Source organism: Lampris incognitus, unplaced genomic scaffold (assembly GCF_029633865.1).
Source record: "Lampris incognitus isolate fLamInc1 unplaced genomic scaffold, fLamInc1.hap2 scaffold_176, whole genome shotgun sequence".
Classification (NCBI taxonomy): domain Eukaryota; kingdom Metazoa; phylum Chordata; class Actinopteri; order Lampriformes; family Lampridae; genus Lampris; species Lampris incognitus.
Genome location: NW_026611136.1, coordinates 102536 through 119589, shown reverse-complemented (window position 1 = coordinate 119589; position 17054 = coordinate 102536). Strand labels below are relative to the sequence as shown.

The window sequence follows — 17054 nt, the reverse complement described above, 5'->3', positions numbered from 1 at the left end:
GCAAGAAAAGAGGCGGGGGGGGGCACTGGAGGGTATTTCATCTCATTAAGACTAGGGATTGCTAAAGTGGATGCGATAGTTTTATTTGTGTCACAGATAAATGATTTGGAGTAGCAAAGAGTCATTAGTTGGATCATGCTGTCCAAACATTTAATACTTAACAGGGAGAGGGAGGGAGTGTAGAGTCACGCCCCCCCCCCCCCCGCTTTTTCTCCCCAATTGTATCCGGCCAATTACTCCACTCTTCCGAGCCTTCCTGGTTGCTGCTCCACTCCCTCTGCCGATCCGGGGAGGGCTGCAGACTACCACATGCCTCCTCCTATACATGTGGAGTCGCCAGCCGCTACTTTTCACCTGACAGTGAGGAATTTCACCAGGGGGAAGTAGCACATGGGAGGATCACGCTATTCCCCCAGAACAGGCGCCTTGACCAACCAGAGGAGGCGCCAGTGCAGCGACCAGGACACAAACCCACATCTGGCTTCCCACCCGCAGACACGGTCAATTGTGTCTTTAGGGACGCCCGACCAAGCAGGAGACAACCCAGGGATTCGAACCGGCGATCTCTGTGTTGTTAGGCAATGTAATAGACCGCTACGCCTCCCTCTCTGTGTTTTTTAACACACTAGTTGATCGTGAGTTTCACGATTCTGCAGGTTTTGCGTAAAGCTGTATTTGGATAGATGTGGTAAGCGAGTTTAAAGCTGTCAGACTTCCTTTTTGTCTACCTCAAACCCAGCCTGGTCTGTTGTGGTGTTGTACACACCTTGTCTTACACTGCTGCATCTGACACGGAGATAACTAGAACAATGTGCCGGCAACAATGAAGAAAGAAAAAAAATCTCTTTTCTTTTGTTTTATTCCCACCTCTTTTTTTGCGCACACTCCCCTCCCCCAAGTTGTGCTGCTCTTCATCTCACTTAACCACTTCTTCTTCTCTCTATTTCCTCTCATCTGGCTCCCTCCGGACATAATACAGATCTACCTGCGTTTCCTCGACTATGAGATGGCCAATTCCAACGAGTGCAAGCGTAACTTTGTGGCGGTGTATGATGGTGGCAGGTGTGATGGTTTTCTTCTCTGAATTTCATTAATAGCATGGCTTGCTGAAATGCAAATTGAATTCCCATTTTAACTGGTAATAAAATAACCATTTCATTATCTTTTGTCTCCTCTCCCCCCTTTTCTTCTCCTCTCTGTCCTTCTCTTCTTCTCATGTCTCCTGTAATCCTCTCTCAGTTCGGTGGAAGACCTGAAGAACAAGTTTTGCTCCACGGTGGCTAATGATATCATGCTAGTGTCCACGCTGGGAGTCATCCGCATGTGGGCAGATGAGGCCAGTCGCAAGAGCCGCTTCCGCATCCTTTTTACAACCTACCAAGAACGTAAGGCGCTTTTCAAACGAGCAAACACACATACGTACGTACGCACATCTATCTGCCCCTGCTGAGAGGCCCCGCCATAAAGGAGTTTATTGCAACATGGTCCACCTAGTTAAAGGTCCTCATTAGCATTATTAACATCAAAATTGTTGCCTGCCCTGCTTAATTGGATCAACCATCCGATGACAGCAGCATTGAAACAAACATTAGAACAGCACAGCTATCATCTTTACTGGCGGCAATTAAAGGAAGGCGCAGAGTCAATTTATGGTTGACCGAGGTTAGTTGGTGAACTGGACACACAGGAAACGGTGCACTTGGAGGTTTCCATTTAAGTTCATAATGATTTAAACAGACCCCAGTAAACTAGATGAGTAAGGTTTCCATTAGGGAGAATATCGTCTTGGAGTTCACGTGCATGTTTATGAGGCTGGCTGTGCCATAGTGGAGGTGGGTGTGGGCTCAACCCCTCTCCAATGTTGTGAGCTCCACAGGAGGGATCCGTACCCTACAACGTCAATATATTGCTGTTAAGCATACTTTAAGCGCCCCCCCCCCCATCCAGGGTGTCTCCCCACCTGCCTCCCAATGACTGCTGGGATAGGCTCCAGCATCCCCACGACCCTGAGAGCAGGATAAGCGGTTTGGATAATGGAATGGCATACGTTAAACTACATAACTATTTATCCCAAATATTTCTCCGTTCGACATGGGCCTCTGCAGACAGACAGACAGACAGACAGATAAATAGATAGGTCATGGATTATCAAGACAAACTGGTTGCATTGGACACCGCTGAATCCCCATCCTCCAGTTTGCTTTGAGTGGAGCACTTGGGACAGGTATAGTGTGTTCACAGAAACACCCAAAGGCAAAGTCTCTCTCTCTCACACACACACACACACACACACACACACACTTCCTCTCTCATTCATTAAGCCCTCTCATTGACGGAGCTGGTAGCTCGACAGGGGTTAGACAGGGCATTCCTTGTTCTCCAACTGAGTTGAATGGAGGGGTGGATCCAAGGCTGAGTGAATCAAAGACATTCAGTATACCCTTCAAACCCATAGATACACAACGCACTTGTGGGCACACACATACACCCCAGCGTGCACACACACACACACATACAAACATCCATCCATCCATCCATTGTCTTAACCGCTTATCCTGCTCTCAGGATCGCGGGGCACATACAGACAAACACGCAAATACACAAACACACACCACCACACAGTCCATTTGTTTCCTAAAAGGCAAAGTAATGGATAATAATTGGTAGTATGAAGATTTTGAGTGATCACATGGTTGAGTAGTCACAGTGCTAGCAGTGCTGCTATCTTCTCTTCATGCTTGTTAGCATCACACCTTTGCAAATCTGTTAAATGTTTTACAGACTGCTAACAGTAGCAGGAGCCAAATATGCAAATGTCAGATAACAAAAATACAATGTAGATGTTGTGATCGGGTTCATTTATATCTCTTAGAATACAAGGTTTGGGTGGGAATCTAATCACTAGCAGGGTTTCTGTTGCTTTTCAAAAAACTTCCAACACAGTTGTTTTTCTCACCATGACAGCCTCAGCTTTACTGTTTGTGTGTGTCTGTTGAGATTTCCTGATGTCAACATGGGAGGAATGGCCGTGCTGAACGCAGTCAAACCATCCTGCATTAGCACGCTTTTGAGGTTATATCTGTTGAGAATCGGGAATCAGGAACATTTATTTGTCATTTCATTCCATGCACCTGCGCGCATGAAATGAAATGAAATATCGTTTCCCCCAGCCCACAGCAGTGCAACACAAAGACAAAAACACATATCCAAACTACAAAAACACATATATCCAACATACCCCCCCCCCCAAAAAAAATCACTGTCCAAGAGAGCGAACGCCAGGATGACTTGTCAGGACTGCCGGTCTGCATGGGCTAGCAGTTAGCTTAGCCTGCCCCGCTTCCGCGTCCTGTCAGACCGCCCTCGGTGTTTCCTCCTCGAGCACAGCTTCGGGCAGGGCCGTGGTCCCTGGGCCCACCAGATGCAGCAGACCAGGCTCCCCCAGCAGATCTAACGCCAGCTCTCCCAGCCAGACACCTTCGACACACCTCCCCGCACTCCACACGACAACACCAAAAACACAGTCAACGCTAGGCGAGGCCGCCGCCAGACCGTCCTAGGTGTTATCGGAACTCCCGGTCTGCATGGGCTAGCAGTTAGCTTAGCCCGCCCCGCTTCTGCAATAAGAAGTTAAAGGCCCAATCTGTGGTTTGTCTGACCAAATGAAACTGAGGTTCATTTATATACATAACTGAAGAGTTTGTTATGGATGGAAAATAAGCAGTTTGTGTCTTCCTAACCCGATCGTTATTGAAAATCTGAGCCTGTTTTACTCCAATGCGTATCTCTCTCCATCTGTTAATTGAATTTTTTGTTCGTCACACTTAAGTACTATGTGCCCGCTGCAAATTGGTGGGGCCCAACAAAACGTATCAGCAAATACAGAGAGAAAGCTAAGATGATAAGATTTTCACTGGGAGTGATGAAGAAGCACAGGATTAGGAACGAGTATATTAGAGGGACAGCTCAGGTTGGACGGTTTGGAGACAAAGCAAGAGAGGCAAGATTGAGATGGCTTGAACATGTGTGGAGGAGAGATGATGGGTATATTGGGAGAAGGATGCTGAATATGGAGCTGCCAGGGAAGAGGAGGAGAGGAAGGCCAAAGAGGAGGTTTATGGATGTGGTGAGGGAGGACATGCAGGTGGCTGGTGTGACAGAGGAAGATGCAGAGGACAGGAAGAGATGGAAACGGATGATCCGCTGTGGCGACCCCCAACGGGAGCAGCCGAAAGTAGTGGTAGTAGTAGAGGTAAATACACAGAGAAAGCAATAAAGGAGGCAGTCATCTCGGCCATCGTTTTTCTCGTATTACATGAGCAGAACGTTTATCGTGCTTTGCCAAACTAAACGTGGTAACTAATCAACGCGTCATGGGTGGGTTGCGACATGATGCTGTTGGCTCGTTTGCATTCAGATGAAGGATTGTGCCTTTAACAGCACTCATAGCTCTTCAGGCAAATGGCTGACTGCTAATGCCTTGTTGACAGCAGCCTTCTCATCTGACAACAGAGAGTCAAACGCGTCTCGACTGATTAAATCGATGAAATTTTACAGACACCAGTAGGAGGATGTTCTATTGGTCTTCCTAGTTTTTTGATCGTACCACTTTAGGATATATTTGCATGGTCTGTGTGTGTGTGTGTGTGTGTGTGTGTGTGTGTGTGTGTGTGTGTGTGTGTGTGTGTGTGTTCATGCACACGTGCCCATGTGTTTGCAGCAGCAGCAGCAGGGTTGTTTGTGTTAGTCAGTGTCCCCTTTGTGAGGCCTATCCACCGAGCGGAGCCAGGATGTGCTGTTGCCGGGGCAACACTGCTGCCTAAGTCACTCATGCGATCCCCAGCTCGCCCCTCAGCCTCAAGAACCATGCTCGCCACTGCTCAGCAGCACTGCACCAACCATGTCAACAGTGCAGTGTGCAGGCTCTGCAAAACAAAACAAAACAAAACAAAAACAATCAATCTCGCCAAGCCGTTAGTTCTGTTATAGAGCATTAGGTGTCAGTTCTCTATAAACCGGTGAAAAAGTGACAGGTCGACATTCTTTTGACATGAGTTAAGTAATCCATTTTGTTTTATTTTGTTTTTCGCTTTTCCACTTAAAGGAATCAAGGAATCAAGTCTTTAGGGCTCACATATCCAGGCAAAACCACCTTATAAGATGGAACATTTTTCTTCTTTCTTCTTTTTCTTTTCTTTTTTTTTTCTTTTTTTTTTTTAACAGTGCACCATCTGGATGCTGAGTTAGATATTTAAGCTTAAATTGATCCTACAGCTTTTAGAGCACCGCTCACGGCTGCTGATTCCCACTGAGATCCATCACAAAACCAGATAGCCACTTTGTTCCCCTGTCCCGCGATCCTGCCGATATTTCCAATATCAGTGATCTTCCTCTGTTTCTCAGAACAAATACACTCTCTCTCTCTCTCTCTCTCTCTCTCTCTCTCTCTCTCTCTCTCTCTCTCTCTCTCTCTCTCTCTCTCTCTCTCTCTCTCTCACCCACTCACTCATTCACTCACTCACTCAATCTTTCACCCCCCCACCCCACACACACACACTAAAATGGCTAAATGTAAAGTCCAAGACAGAGAAGCCAATCATCACCCAAGAAGCAGTTACAGAAAATATGGCAGAGTGACATCTCAGCTTTCAGCTCCGTTACACTTCTACAGCAGGTACCAGTCTCCACATTTGAAAGAGGAAATTTGCCCCAGCATCACTACACCCCTCAATCCTGGTGTTTTAGAAAGCTTCTCTACAGTGTGGGCGAGTGCTCTCTGCAACAGCACAGTACAGTAATGAATGACAACATGTGGCTCATTGCTAGATGTTTGATGAGATTATGTCATATCTGCTCGCTTGCTGTCTGGTTTGCTTCGGATTAAAGAGGAATAGGGTGCAAATATTAGATAAAAGCGTTGTACGTCAACATACTGCAGTGACACAGTAGCACGAGGATGGATGGATGACGGCTTCTATCACAAGGCGTCCTGATACAAGGAGAGATGGTTATTGCACGGCTCTTGCAACATTCAGGGTTTGGAGGAAACGAGCGACACGAGATTTGATCATGTGATCTGATCACAGAAACAATAACGAACCATTCAAGTTGCTGCAATAAACCCCACAGTAATCAGATTACGTTCTTTAAAACTTGGTGAATTTCTAAGGGACCAGCTTGATAGGGAAAAGGCGTTGTACTGATAAAGTAGACCTGTATATCAATTACACATATCTTAATATAACATATTGATAGTTGATTATTATTGTACATGGTACTTGCAGCCATAAAGCAAATCGGTAATAACTGGTCCGTAAACTAAGGTGAAGATATTGAAGTCTGGGCTATTACATGACAATGGCTTCTAGAGCAGGATAGTGAAAACTGCAACTGAATTTAAAAAGCCTTGTTATTGTCTAAAGTTCGCGTTATCAAATGGGTTGCATTTAAGATTGCAATTTGGGGAGTAACCTTCCAAATCCTAGAAATGTATTCACACCACGACTACACTCCTATCATCAGAACAAACCAGTGTAGATCTGCAAGTATCGGGAATCAGGAACACTATTTGTCATTTGAAACGAAATATCATTTCCCCCAGCCCAAACAAAAACACATATCCAAAAGTTACAAGAACACATATATCAAACTACAAAAAAATCACTGTCCAAGAGAACGAATGCAGGGTGACTGTCAGAACTGCCGGTCCGCATGGGCTAGCAGTTAGCTTAGCCTGCCCCGCTTCCGTGTCCTGTCAGACCGCCCTCGATGTTTCCTCCTTGGGCGCAGCTCCGGCAGGGCCGTGGTCCCTGTGCCCACCGAATGCAGCAGACCAGGCTCCCCCAGCTGATCCAACGCCACCTCTCCCAGCCAGACACCTTCGACACCTCCCCGCACTCCACACGGCAACACTGAAAACACAGTCAACGCCAGGCGAGACCGCCGCCAGACAGCCCTCGGTGTTATCGGAACTACCGGCCTGCATGAGCTTAGCAGTTAGCTTAGCCTGCCCCACTTCTTTTCAGCTTCGGGCAGGGCCGTGGTCCCTGGGCCCACAGGATACAGCAGACCAAGATCTCTTAGCCGATCCAGCACCAGCTCTTCCAGCCATCAAACAAAGACACTGTATGGACGGTATTGGTGAGGCTGCTGCAAACATAAGTTCGTGCCGCCATCTTCCCACACCGGTACTCGGTGAGGCCGCTGCAAACATGAATTCACGCCACTATCTTCCCAAATGTCACTGTACGTAGTATATAAAAACGGGAGCCGTGTATTGTGTCTGTGTGGAGCTCCACTGGAGAGGGCCCACTGGTCTTAGTGGAGAGCCTCGTGCAGACACACCCAGACTATTTCATCAGCCACTCATTTAGGAGTTAATTTATGCTTCCAGCAGTGAGCAGAAATGCTTCTGTGTGGGCAAAAGGGCACTTTTATTACAAAATGTCTTGGAATTAATTTTGGAAGAGATTAGTGTGGATCGGGCTCTTAATAGCGTCTGTTCCACCCCGTGGTGTGTGTGTGTGTGTGTGTGGGTGGGTGGGTGGGTGGAGAGGAGATGGTTTAGCAGAACAGGAGGTGGTGGGCTCCCTCTAGTGCTCATTATCAAAACCGTTCCAGCTTATGCATCGATGGAAAGAGAGCATAAGATAGGAGGACAATATATGACCTCAGAAACACTGGCAAAGGCCCAGCAAGTAAGGAATACAGAAGGAGATATAGATAAGTCACTTTAATTTGGTCTGTTATTATTCACCTGGGAGGAGTGCGAGGATGAAAACAACCATACATCACTGTGGTAATACTGTCAAATAGTTCCCCGGCTCTGCCATACGGCTGGCAAGGTGTGTGTGTGTGTGTGTGTGTGTGTGTGTGTGTGTGTGTGTGTGTGTGTGTGTGTGTGTGTGTGTGTGTGTGTGTGTGTGTGTGTGTGTGTGTGTGTGTGTGTGTGTGTGTGTGTGTGTGTGTGTGTGTGTGTGTGTGTGTGTGTGTGTGTGTGTGTGTGTGTGTGCGTGCGTGTGCGTGTGTGTGTGTGTGGAGACAAGAGAAAGAGAAAAGCGATTGGCAGAGATAGAGAGAGAGAGAAGTAGATAAAAACAGGGAGAAGCACAACTCCTCTGCAGGTAAATAACCAGCTCCTCTGCATAGCCATCCATTATCATCACCTATCAGTGGCATAATAAGTTGTTAGAGGACAGAAGTGTGAAGTGGCTCCGTTACACTCTTCTGCTCCAGGCTGCAAGCACAGTTGATATGATATAGTAGATACGAGAGGACACGAATGATGTGTGGAGTCTGCTGATTCAGTGAAAACAGTTTGGGGGTGTCCGGGTAGCGTAGCAGTCTATTCCGTTGCCGACCAACACGGGGATCGCTGGATCAAGTCCCCGTGTTACCTCCGGCTTGGTCGGGCGTCCCTATAGACACAATTGGCCGTGTCTGCGGGTGGGAAGCCAGATGTGGGTGGGTGTCCTGGTCACTGCACTAGCGCCTGCTCTGGTCGGTCAGGGCGCCTGTTCGGGGGGAGGGGAGACTGGGGGGAATAGCGTGATCCTCCCACGCGCTACGTCCCCCTGGTGAAACTCCTCACTGTCAGGTGAAAAGAAGAGGCTGGTGACTCCACATGTATGGGAGGAGGCATGTGGTAGCCTGCAGCCCTCCCCGGATCGGCAGAGGGGGTGGAGCTGCGACCGGGATGGCTCGAGAGAGTTGGGTAATTAGCCGGATACAGTTGGGGAGAAAAGGGGGGGGGGTACAGTTTGATGAGCTGACATCAGTACCGGAACAATGGCATAGTGGGACAGGGTCCCGGGTTTGATCCCAGTCCTGTGCGGAGCTTGAATGCTGTCCCTGTGTCTGCGTGGCTTTCCTCCCGTGGCCCAAAGACGTGCATGTTAGGCGATGGGGTATTCTAACCCACCCGTAAGTGGGGCATGTGTCTGTCTTGTGACTGACTCAACAGACATATGTGGATATGTGCATTATTTTAAACTATGTGAGTTTGTGCTGCTTAGGATGCAAGACGAAGTGTTGTCATATTGTGTTGTGTTGAACTCTAACCAAGCCCCCTTATGTATTTCTAAAGATGAAATAATGTAAATGGGAGACATTTCGGGGGTGTCGGGTGTTGAATCATGATGAAGCACAACACTGTGCTTCATCGTGATTGACAGTAGCAGGCAGAGGACTGGCCAGTTGTTTTGCTTACCCATTAGAGTGATTGGTGTTTAAGAGCAAGATGTCCTTGAAGAGCACTTTGTCTTTTAATTAGCTAACTGATGATGGAGCCTCTAATGTCAAAACAGAGATTTTTTTTTGGCATGTCTTTCTCATAATTGTCTCAGTTTTTTATGGCTACCGTCACCAGGAAAGCAGAGGCATGTGACATTACAGTTATTTCTTGCACAGGTGCCACTCAGCAGTCAGTTGTCATGACCCATCATGCTGCCATCATGTGCACTCAAGGGCCTGTATATTGTATGGTGCAGGTGTGTATGGGCAGTGGTTGTGTGGTAGCCTATGCATGTGTTCTCATGTGTGTATTCTGATGACTCCAATATGTCATGGTCATCCCTCCAAAGTCCCCAACAAACAAACACAAACACACACACACACACACACACACACACACACACACACACACACACACACACACACACACACACACACACACCTTGAGCTCCACATCCATAGCTTGTCACTGCAAATGTTTGAAGAGGCAGGTAAGGATGAAAATTCATGAAGAACAGATGGGTTTGTGGGGGTAATGACTCTGATTTGAGTAATGCTCTTCCAAATACACTTTCCCCAAAACCTGGCATATCAGAGCATTTCCTCCAACTGTGTCTCAAATACCAATTTGTCTTTCTTCTCATTTTAGAGATTTTTTTTTTATTCATTGATTCTTCTTACTTTCTTTTTGCTGTTGTTTTAATGGTGGGGAATTCACTGGAAATGATTTGGCTCAACTTATTATTCATGGAGAAATTGCAGCTGAAGGGAAACGTGAGAAACAAGTCAAAGCGTTGAATTTTAAGTTCGTTGTTGATCAGCTGATTCCTAAAATCTCCGTTTCAGCTCCCTGTGATGCAGATGCCTTCTTCTGCCACAGCAACATGTGCATCAACAACACCCTGGTGTGCAACGGCATGCAGAACTGTGTCTACCCCTGGGATGAGAACCAGTGCAAAGGTGAGACGTCTGCTCCGAGCTCATGGCACACACATAACCTCTGCTGGATTCCTGCGTAACTCGGTCTACTCTTAATCCAGGTTAAAACCTGTATCCTGGACTCTTGTTGTGTCATATGTTATGGTATTTTTGATGGGCCCTTTTCACATTTGGACCGATTTCTGGAGTCTGAACCCGAGATCGTTTGTCTAATTGCCGGTTTAGTCTCCAACTGTGAAAACTCTCCCAAACCGTTGTCCCATGCACCATCTCCTGCTGGCTAACTTTACATCGTAAACATGTATGTAGAAGCAAATGCTGCACACTTCACGCTCTTGGTTTTGCTTGTGATTATTTGGTGCTACTACACTAAATTGGCGTGACGGTTGCTTACCAACACGGGGATCTCCAGTTCGAATCCCCGTGTTACCCCCCAGCTTGGTCAGACGTCCCCACAGACATAATTGGCCGTGTCTGCGGGTGGGAAGCCGGATGTGGGTATGTGTCCTGGTCACTGCACTAGCACCTCCTGTGGTCAGTCGGGGCGCCTGTTCGGGGGGGGGGGGGTTGGGGGGATAGTGTGATCCTACCACATACTTCGTCCCCCTGGTGAAACTCCTCACTTGCCAGTTGAAAAGAAGCGGCTGGCGACTCCACATGTATGCGAGGAGGCATGTGGTAGTCTGCAGCCCTCCCCAGATCAGCAGAGGGGGTGGAGCAGCGACCGGGACAGCTCGGAAGAGTGGGGTGATTGGCCGGATACAATTGGGGAGAAAGGGGAGGAAAAAATCCCCCAAAAAAAAATTGTAGAAGATGATGAGCGGCCGGGGTGCATGGCATGCAGTCATGTTACACCATATTCTTATAAGGGGCTCAGACTGATGAGATGTGCCATACTTGCAGTCCATTCACATGCAGTCCACAGTCGTCCCTTGCTGTGCCTGTTGGGGAAAGTGGTGGGTGGGTGAAACATTCCAACAATACATAATATGTAATAAAGGGCAATTCACCTCCTCAAATTCGACATGAAGTGAACCCCTGACCACTGTTTCTAAGGAAGCTTGAGACCACGTTTTTGGTGCGCACCCAAGTTTGATGACAGTTTTCCCACTTTATCAAACATACACGGGGTAAACGGACCACAAACTAGAAAAGGTTCTCCACCCGACCCATGTGAAAGCACCCGTATTCTCAATATATATACCAAGTCCAGTTGCACTTGATTCATTCAACTCCTTTGGATAACCATGACCTGGACGAATGAGAACATTCACAGACACCCTTATTCTCAATCCTTTACTCGGTGCAGTATGTTTTTGCCTGTCTTAACCGACAGGCTCCTGCCTCTCAAACCAGGCCAGGTCGCTGATCCCGAGACCGTGTCAGTTACTGCATCAGATCCTCCTCCTCTCTCAGAAATTCCAAGCCATTGGATCCATACAATGATCCACAGCAGACCCATAAACGGTTCCTTTCATCCACACCGTAGATTTTGTATAAGATGCTCAGCTAACGCCCTGGCAGTATCGCTGAAGACATCATTATTAAGTATTTTTGGTCCGTAGTGTACCCGCAGTTTATTAGTCGGCCGCTCCCTGACCTTTCCTACCCTGCTACGTTCTTGGATGTACATCTGGTTAGATCCATTATGGGATTGCCTTATAAACTCCCGGCTTGATCGATGCAAAGCGTTTCTGATGCTTTTCTTTGGAAGTGTTTTGTTTGTTTGTTTTGTGGTGTTATTTCAATATGAGTGCAGTCTGCACAGATGCTCGAGACATGAAAATGCATGCCTTCGATCCTCTGCTTCTTGTTGAGTCATACTTTTAGCAAGGGGGGAACCCAACCAAAAAGCATATCCTGTCGTCCTGCGCCCACTCCATCTCTTGGTTGGTGTGGCGGTAACTTACCGCCAGGAAAACTTCGAACCAAGGAGTGACCTTTCATTTACTGTGTCCATCCATCCATTATCCAAGCCGCTTATCCGATTTCGGGTCGTGGGGATGCTGGAGCCTATCCCAGCAGTCGTTGGGTGGCAGGCGGGTAGACACCCTGCACAGGCCACCAGGCCATCACAGCCCCCCCCCAACACACACACACACACACACACATTCACACCTAGGGACAATGTAGTACGGCTGATTCACCTGACCTACATGTCTTTGGACTGTGGGAGGAAACCGGAGCACCCGGAGGAAACCACCGCAGACACGGGGAGAACATGCAAACTCCACACAGAGGACGACCTGGGATGACCCCAAGGTTGGACAACCCCAGGGCTCGAACCCAGGACCTTCTTGCTGTGAGGCGACCGCACTAACCACTGCGCCACCGTGCCGCCATTTACTGCATATCGGATCAAAAACAACTGCGGGGAGACGGACCATGTTTGACACTGTTTTTAAGCATGAATTTAGTGCATCCTCTCGGCCCTATTCCTCATCCAGTCTAAGTCTACCTTTCCATACTATCTCAACTTGAAAACGTGCAGCGGTCACCATCAGATCACCATGTTTTTCCCCTCCTACCTTCTCTTCCGCTTTCTTCCATCTCTGGTATGTATGGGGCCGTTGCGGTGCCCACATCTGTCCTCATTAGTGGCAAAATGTCAAGTTTTATTTTGAATGTACGCATTCACTGGTAGAGTGTCTCATTGAAGCTCTCTGTGCTGTCCTGCCGGTTCATTGCAGCATTTAAATGTCATAGATTTCCCCACAGACAGCCTCTCTACACACTGTTAGCCTGTTCTGCTCTTTCTACTTTCCCCGGTGATAAAGAGGTTACAGCCATAACTCAGTATGACCTTTTTGTTCATCTGTTTGATAAAACATCGACCATAAAAATGGCGCTCTTAATCTTGTACATCACTGGGCCCTGAGGAATTATATTTTCAAGTCCAGCCAAGTCCGTTTCTATTGGCCAAGTATGATTAAATACAAAGAGTTTGACATGGCACATTGCTCATGATAACATATTGCATATACACACATGCACAGCAAGATGAGCGAAGTGTAAATTAAGTGTAAGGTTAGATATCAGAACCCAAGTACAGGAGGTATAGAGCGTAAACAACGCAATAAATAAAACGTGAGTGTAGCTGTAACTTGTATTGCGCAGATCCTGTATATATGTATACATTTACATGTGGAGTAGGGTTTCTTCAGTCTACATCCTCCAGCCATGGTTTCCAAGAGGAAGTGTGTGTTCTTAATAATCCTGCACATCAGATTGTGATATTTGGAGGCTAAATCTTCTTGTAAATGTACAGCACATTTCATTCTCATTCTCTCGGAGGATGCTCTTCACAAGTTATTTAAAACGTTTTAGGGCATTTAAAACATGCGGGTGGCGTGGCGGCCTATTCCGTTGCCTAGCAACATGGGGATCTCCGGTTCGAATCCCCGAGTTACCTCCAGCTTGGTCGGGCGTCCCTACAGACACAATTGGTCGTGTCTGCGGGCGGGAAGCCGGATGTGGGTGTGTGTCCTGGTCGCACTCTTCTGGTCAGTCGGGGCGCCTTGTTGGGGGGGGGGGGTAGCATGATCCTCCCACACGCTACGCCCCCTGGCGAATCTCCTCACCGTCAGGTGGAAGAAAAAAAAGGTGAAAAGAAGCGGCTGGCGACTCCACATGTATGGGAGGAGACATGTGGTAGTCTGCAGCCCTGCCCGGGTCGGCAGAGGGGGTGGAGCAGCGACTGGGGAGGCTCGGAAGAGTGGGGTAATTGGCCGGATACAATTGGGGAGAAAAGGGGGGTTTAAAAAAAGGCGCATGTCAATTGTATTCCCTCTCATATTCCTGTGTATTGTCTCTCTCTCGCCCCGAACAGAGAAAAGGAAAGCCAACATCTTGGACAACCTGAACAACACAAACGGAACCATTATCGGCGTCACTTGCTGCATCGTGCTTATCCTCCTCATCGTCTCCGTCATTGTCCAAATCAAGCAGCCGCGCAAGAAGTACGTCCTGCGCCGCGAGGACTTTGACCCCACCATGTTCCAAGAGGTCTTCGAGCCACCTCACTACGAGCTGTGCACGTTACGAAGCACCACCGCAGCTGCGGCCGCCTCGGCGGACCTCGTGGACCTGGCGGAGGACTTTGAGAACTACCACGCCCTGCGCCGCGCCTCCTCGCGCTGTGTCCACGACCACCACTGCGGCTCCGCCTCCAACCCCGGCTCCGCCCACTTGTCCCAACTGTCGCTCAGCGGGCGTGGGAGCCGCGGGAACTTGAACGCGCGGGACGCAGGGGCGGCTCTTCTCGCGGACCTGCCCCCGCAGCAGCCCATGGCGGTGCGGCCGTTGCTACCGGCAACCGGTAACCGCCGCAGCATCTTGGTCATGAAGCACAGCTACTCGCAAGAGACGGCAGACAATGGGTGCGACCTGGACGATGACCTGGAGGAAGTTCCCACCACCAGCCACCGGCTATCACGCCACGAAAAGGCAGTACAGCGGTCAGTATCCATAGATTTCTGATGAGGGGGAAGAACAGCAACCCTAGAAGTTTCTGTGATGATGTTGGAAATTTGGGAGATGACTTTTTTTTCTTTTTTTTTTTTTATCCCCCTTCAGCTTTTTTTTTTTCAATTTTGAAACCCTGTCCCATTTTTTTTTCTATTCTTCTCATTCTTTTGGGTTTTTCTCTTCTTTTTTTTTTTTTTTTTTTTGGCGATTCTAATAATTAGCTTCTTTTTTGCTTTGATCCTCATTCTTTTACCTCTTCCTATCATTATAGAAGTACATTTACAGATTTTCCACTAAGGGCTATATCATGATAGCAAATCCTGCCCCTTTGCTCACATTCACCCTCGAGTGGGACACACCCCATGCTAGGTGTTCTTTATAAATGAATGATGGGCTTCTAAAGCTGTTGTTTGCTGCACACAGGGGTTTGTCAGAGCTCTTTAAGCAAACACAGACCTCCCGCTAGCAGACGGTACTTGTGTACTCCGTACTCGTCTGGTTTTGACTGTCCGCGTAAGGGCTTGTACCTGTGCCTGATATTCATAGAGATTAATTATTTTACTGACACGTGAATGAAAATGACCACAACGAAACAAGCTTTTATATTTTTAACTGCGATATTGAAAATATTTTCATTCTGTACAGTCAAATATTTTGGCATGAACAAGATTTTCTACAAAAACAAATCATAAAGTATATTACTGTGTACCTGCACCTTGACTGCTTGAAAACTAACTGTTCATGTTTACAAGAATACAAAAAAAAAATAGATGGAGGAATGAAATTTTATTTTTGGCAGAATACATTCGATATGCAGCTTCCTCCTGCATGCACTTTTTAGTGCTCTGTCCAGAGTATACTTGATTGTTCACTAATTTCCTACAAGTCTGCATGCAAGATCCTCAGAGGCTAGTGAAGCACTAGTGAAATGTATCACTGTTGTGTAGTTAATGATGCATTCTTACCTCTCTATGCAAAAGGAGTTTGATATTAAATGAAAGAGCCGTGACATTTCAGGTTCTGCCTCATTGGCTCTTTGAGCAAACATGAATCAGAGTACAACACAACTAGGGTCTAAGAGACAATCTCAAGGTAAGCACCCTTATCCAACAATCATCAATTTTCTATGTTGTTGTGTAGTCACATCGTTTGCCCATGGGAGCAAGTATTTACTTAATGTAATTTTCTTTCCTTTTTTGTGAATTTTGATCAGTTCTTTTTATTTAAGTTTGTTTCATATTGTTCACCGAGATGGTTTCCCTGCTTGCAGCCATCTTGAACCCCCGCGCTAGGTTTGTTTTACGTCCCCGTGATGCTAAAGTTATGTCCTCTTCCACTGTGGGCATACGTTGCATCACTCGGTGTATCTCATTAGCATGAGCATTCCCTATCACTTTTAGTTCAACTTTTATCAGTGAATACGGGATGATGTCTAACCTTTGCACTTCTCCCCACATAGGCCTGCAGCAAATAGTTTGTATTTGTAACGGGTATCATACAGGTTAAGTCCAATTAAAAGCATGTGCATACAACCTTTATTAGATATTAGTATTATCATGAGTAAAGTAGACGCAGTCGAAGATGTTCCTCTAAGCTACGCCGGTGCCATAGCATTCAACATTGAACATCTAGCCGCACATCAGCCTAATTCAGATCTCATTATAGTCCCTTGTGGTTTATCCAGGAATATGCCAGAGCCAGATTTTAGTGGCCACGCACTTAGGCAGAATTCCTCTTTACTTTTGCATGGTTTACGTCGCTTGTATTTGGTTTCATGTTTGGTGAAACATATTATTTACACTTTTATTGTGTAACACTTCATGCGTGTGCTCCGCAGACATGCTTTCTTTCATAAGGCTGCTAAAAGCACAACACATATATTGACTCATCGCATTAGCCAAATATGTCCGAGATGCAATGACGGTGACTCTTTTGCAGCATTGACGGCGTGGATTACCAGGCACTAAACTGTCAAGAGTTATTGCAGCTTTATGACTTAATTATAACGGAGTGCTCACATAAAGTGCTACCCATTGTTATGTCCTACGGTGTGAAAAATGTGTCGTCTCGTTGTGCGTGTGTGTCTGCTTGTCTCCTACATTATGTTGCATTCTTTCCATCATGTAGACTTCTTGAGAATAGTGCAATCCTGGATCAATATGAACGGGCTTCAATGAAATGTGAAAATGCGGAGGGAAGATTTACACCAGCATGATGCTGCTGCTGATGAAGGGACACTGATGACAAAGGCGTGCACGTGTACATGAGCACAAAGAACTAGATGGAGCTACACGAACCACAGTGCTGTGAGATGGCAGCAGTCTTTCAGTGGGAAGGTTTTGAAACTGGCTTTATCAATAGGCCACTTATTTTCACCCAGTGTGGTCACGCCAGATTCAATAGTCTCACAGGAAGGG

General features: G+C 47.0%; 1 protein-coding gene across 1 annotated transcript in view; it reads left to right on the top strand.

The window, feature by feature from the left end:
* The window catches only part of LOC130132823 (neuropilin and tolloid-like protein 1), a gene marked incomplete at its 5' end in the record, with an annotated part of 31402 nt that extends 15687 nt beyond the window's left edge, over window positions 1–15715 (top strand). The window contains 5 exons of the mRNA XM_056301845.1: window positions 980–1062; window positions 1240–1385; window positions 10078–10191; window positions 14000–14627; window positions 15655–15715. Of these exons, the coding sequence (XP_056157820.1) occupies window positions 980–1062; window positions 1240–1385; window positions 10078–10191; window positions 14000–14627; window positions 15655–15715 (1032 nt within the window). The remainder of the gene's footprint in view (window positions 1–979; window positions 1063–1239; window positions 1386–10077; window positions 10192–13999; window positions 14628–15654) is intronic.
* Window positions 15716–17054: the final 1339 nt, after the last annotated feature.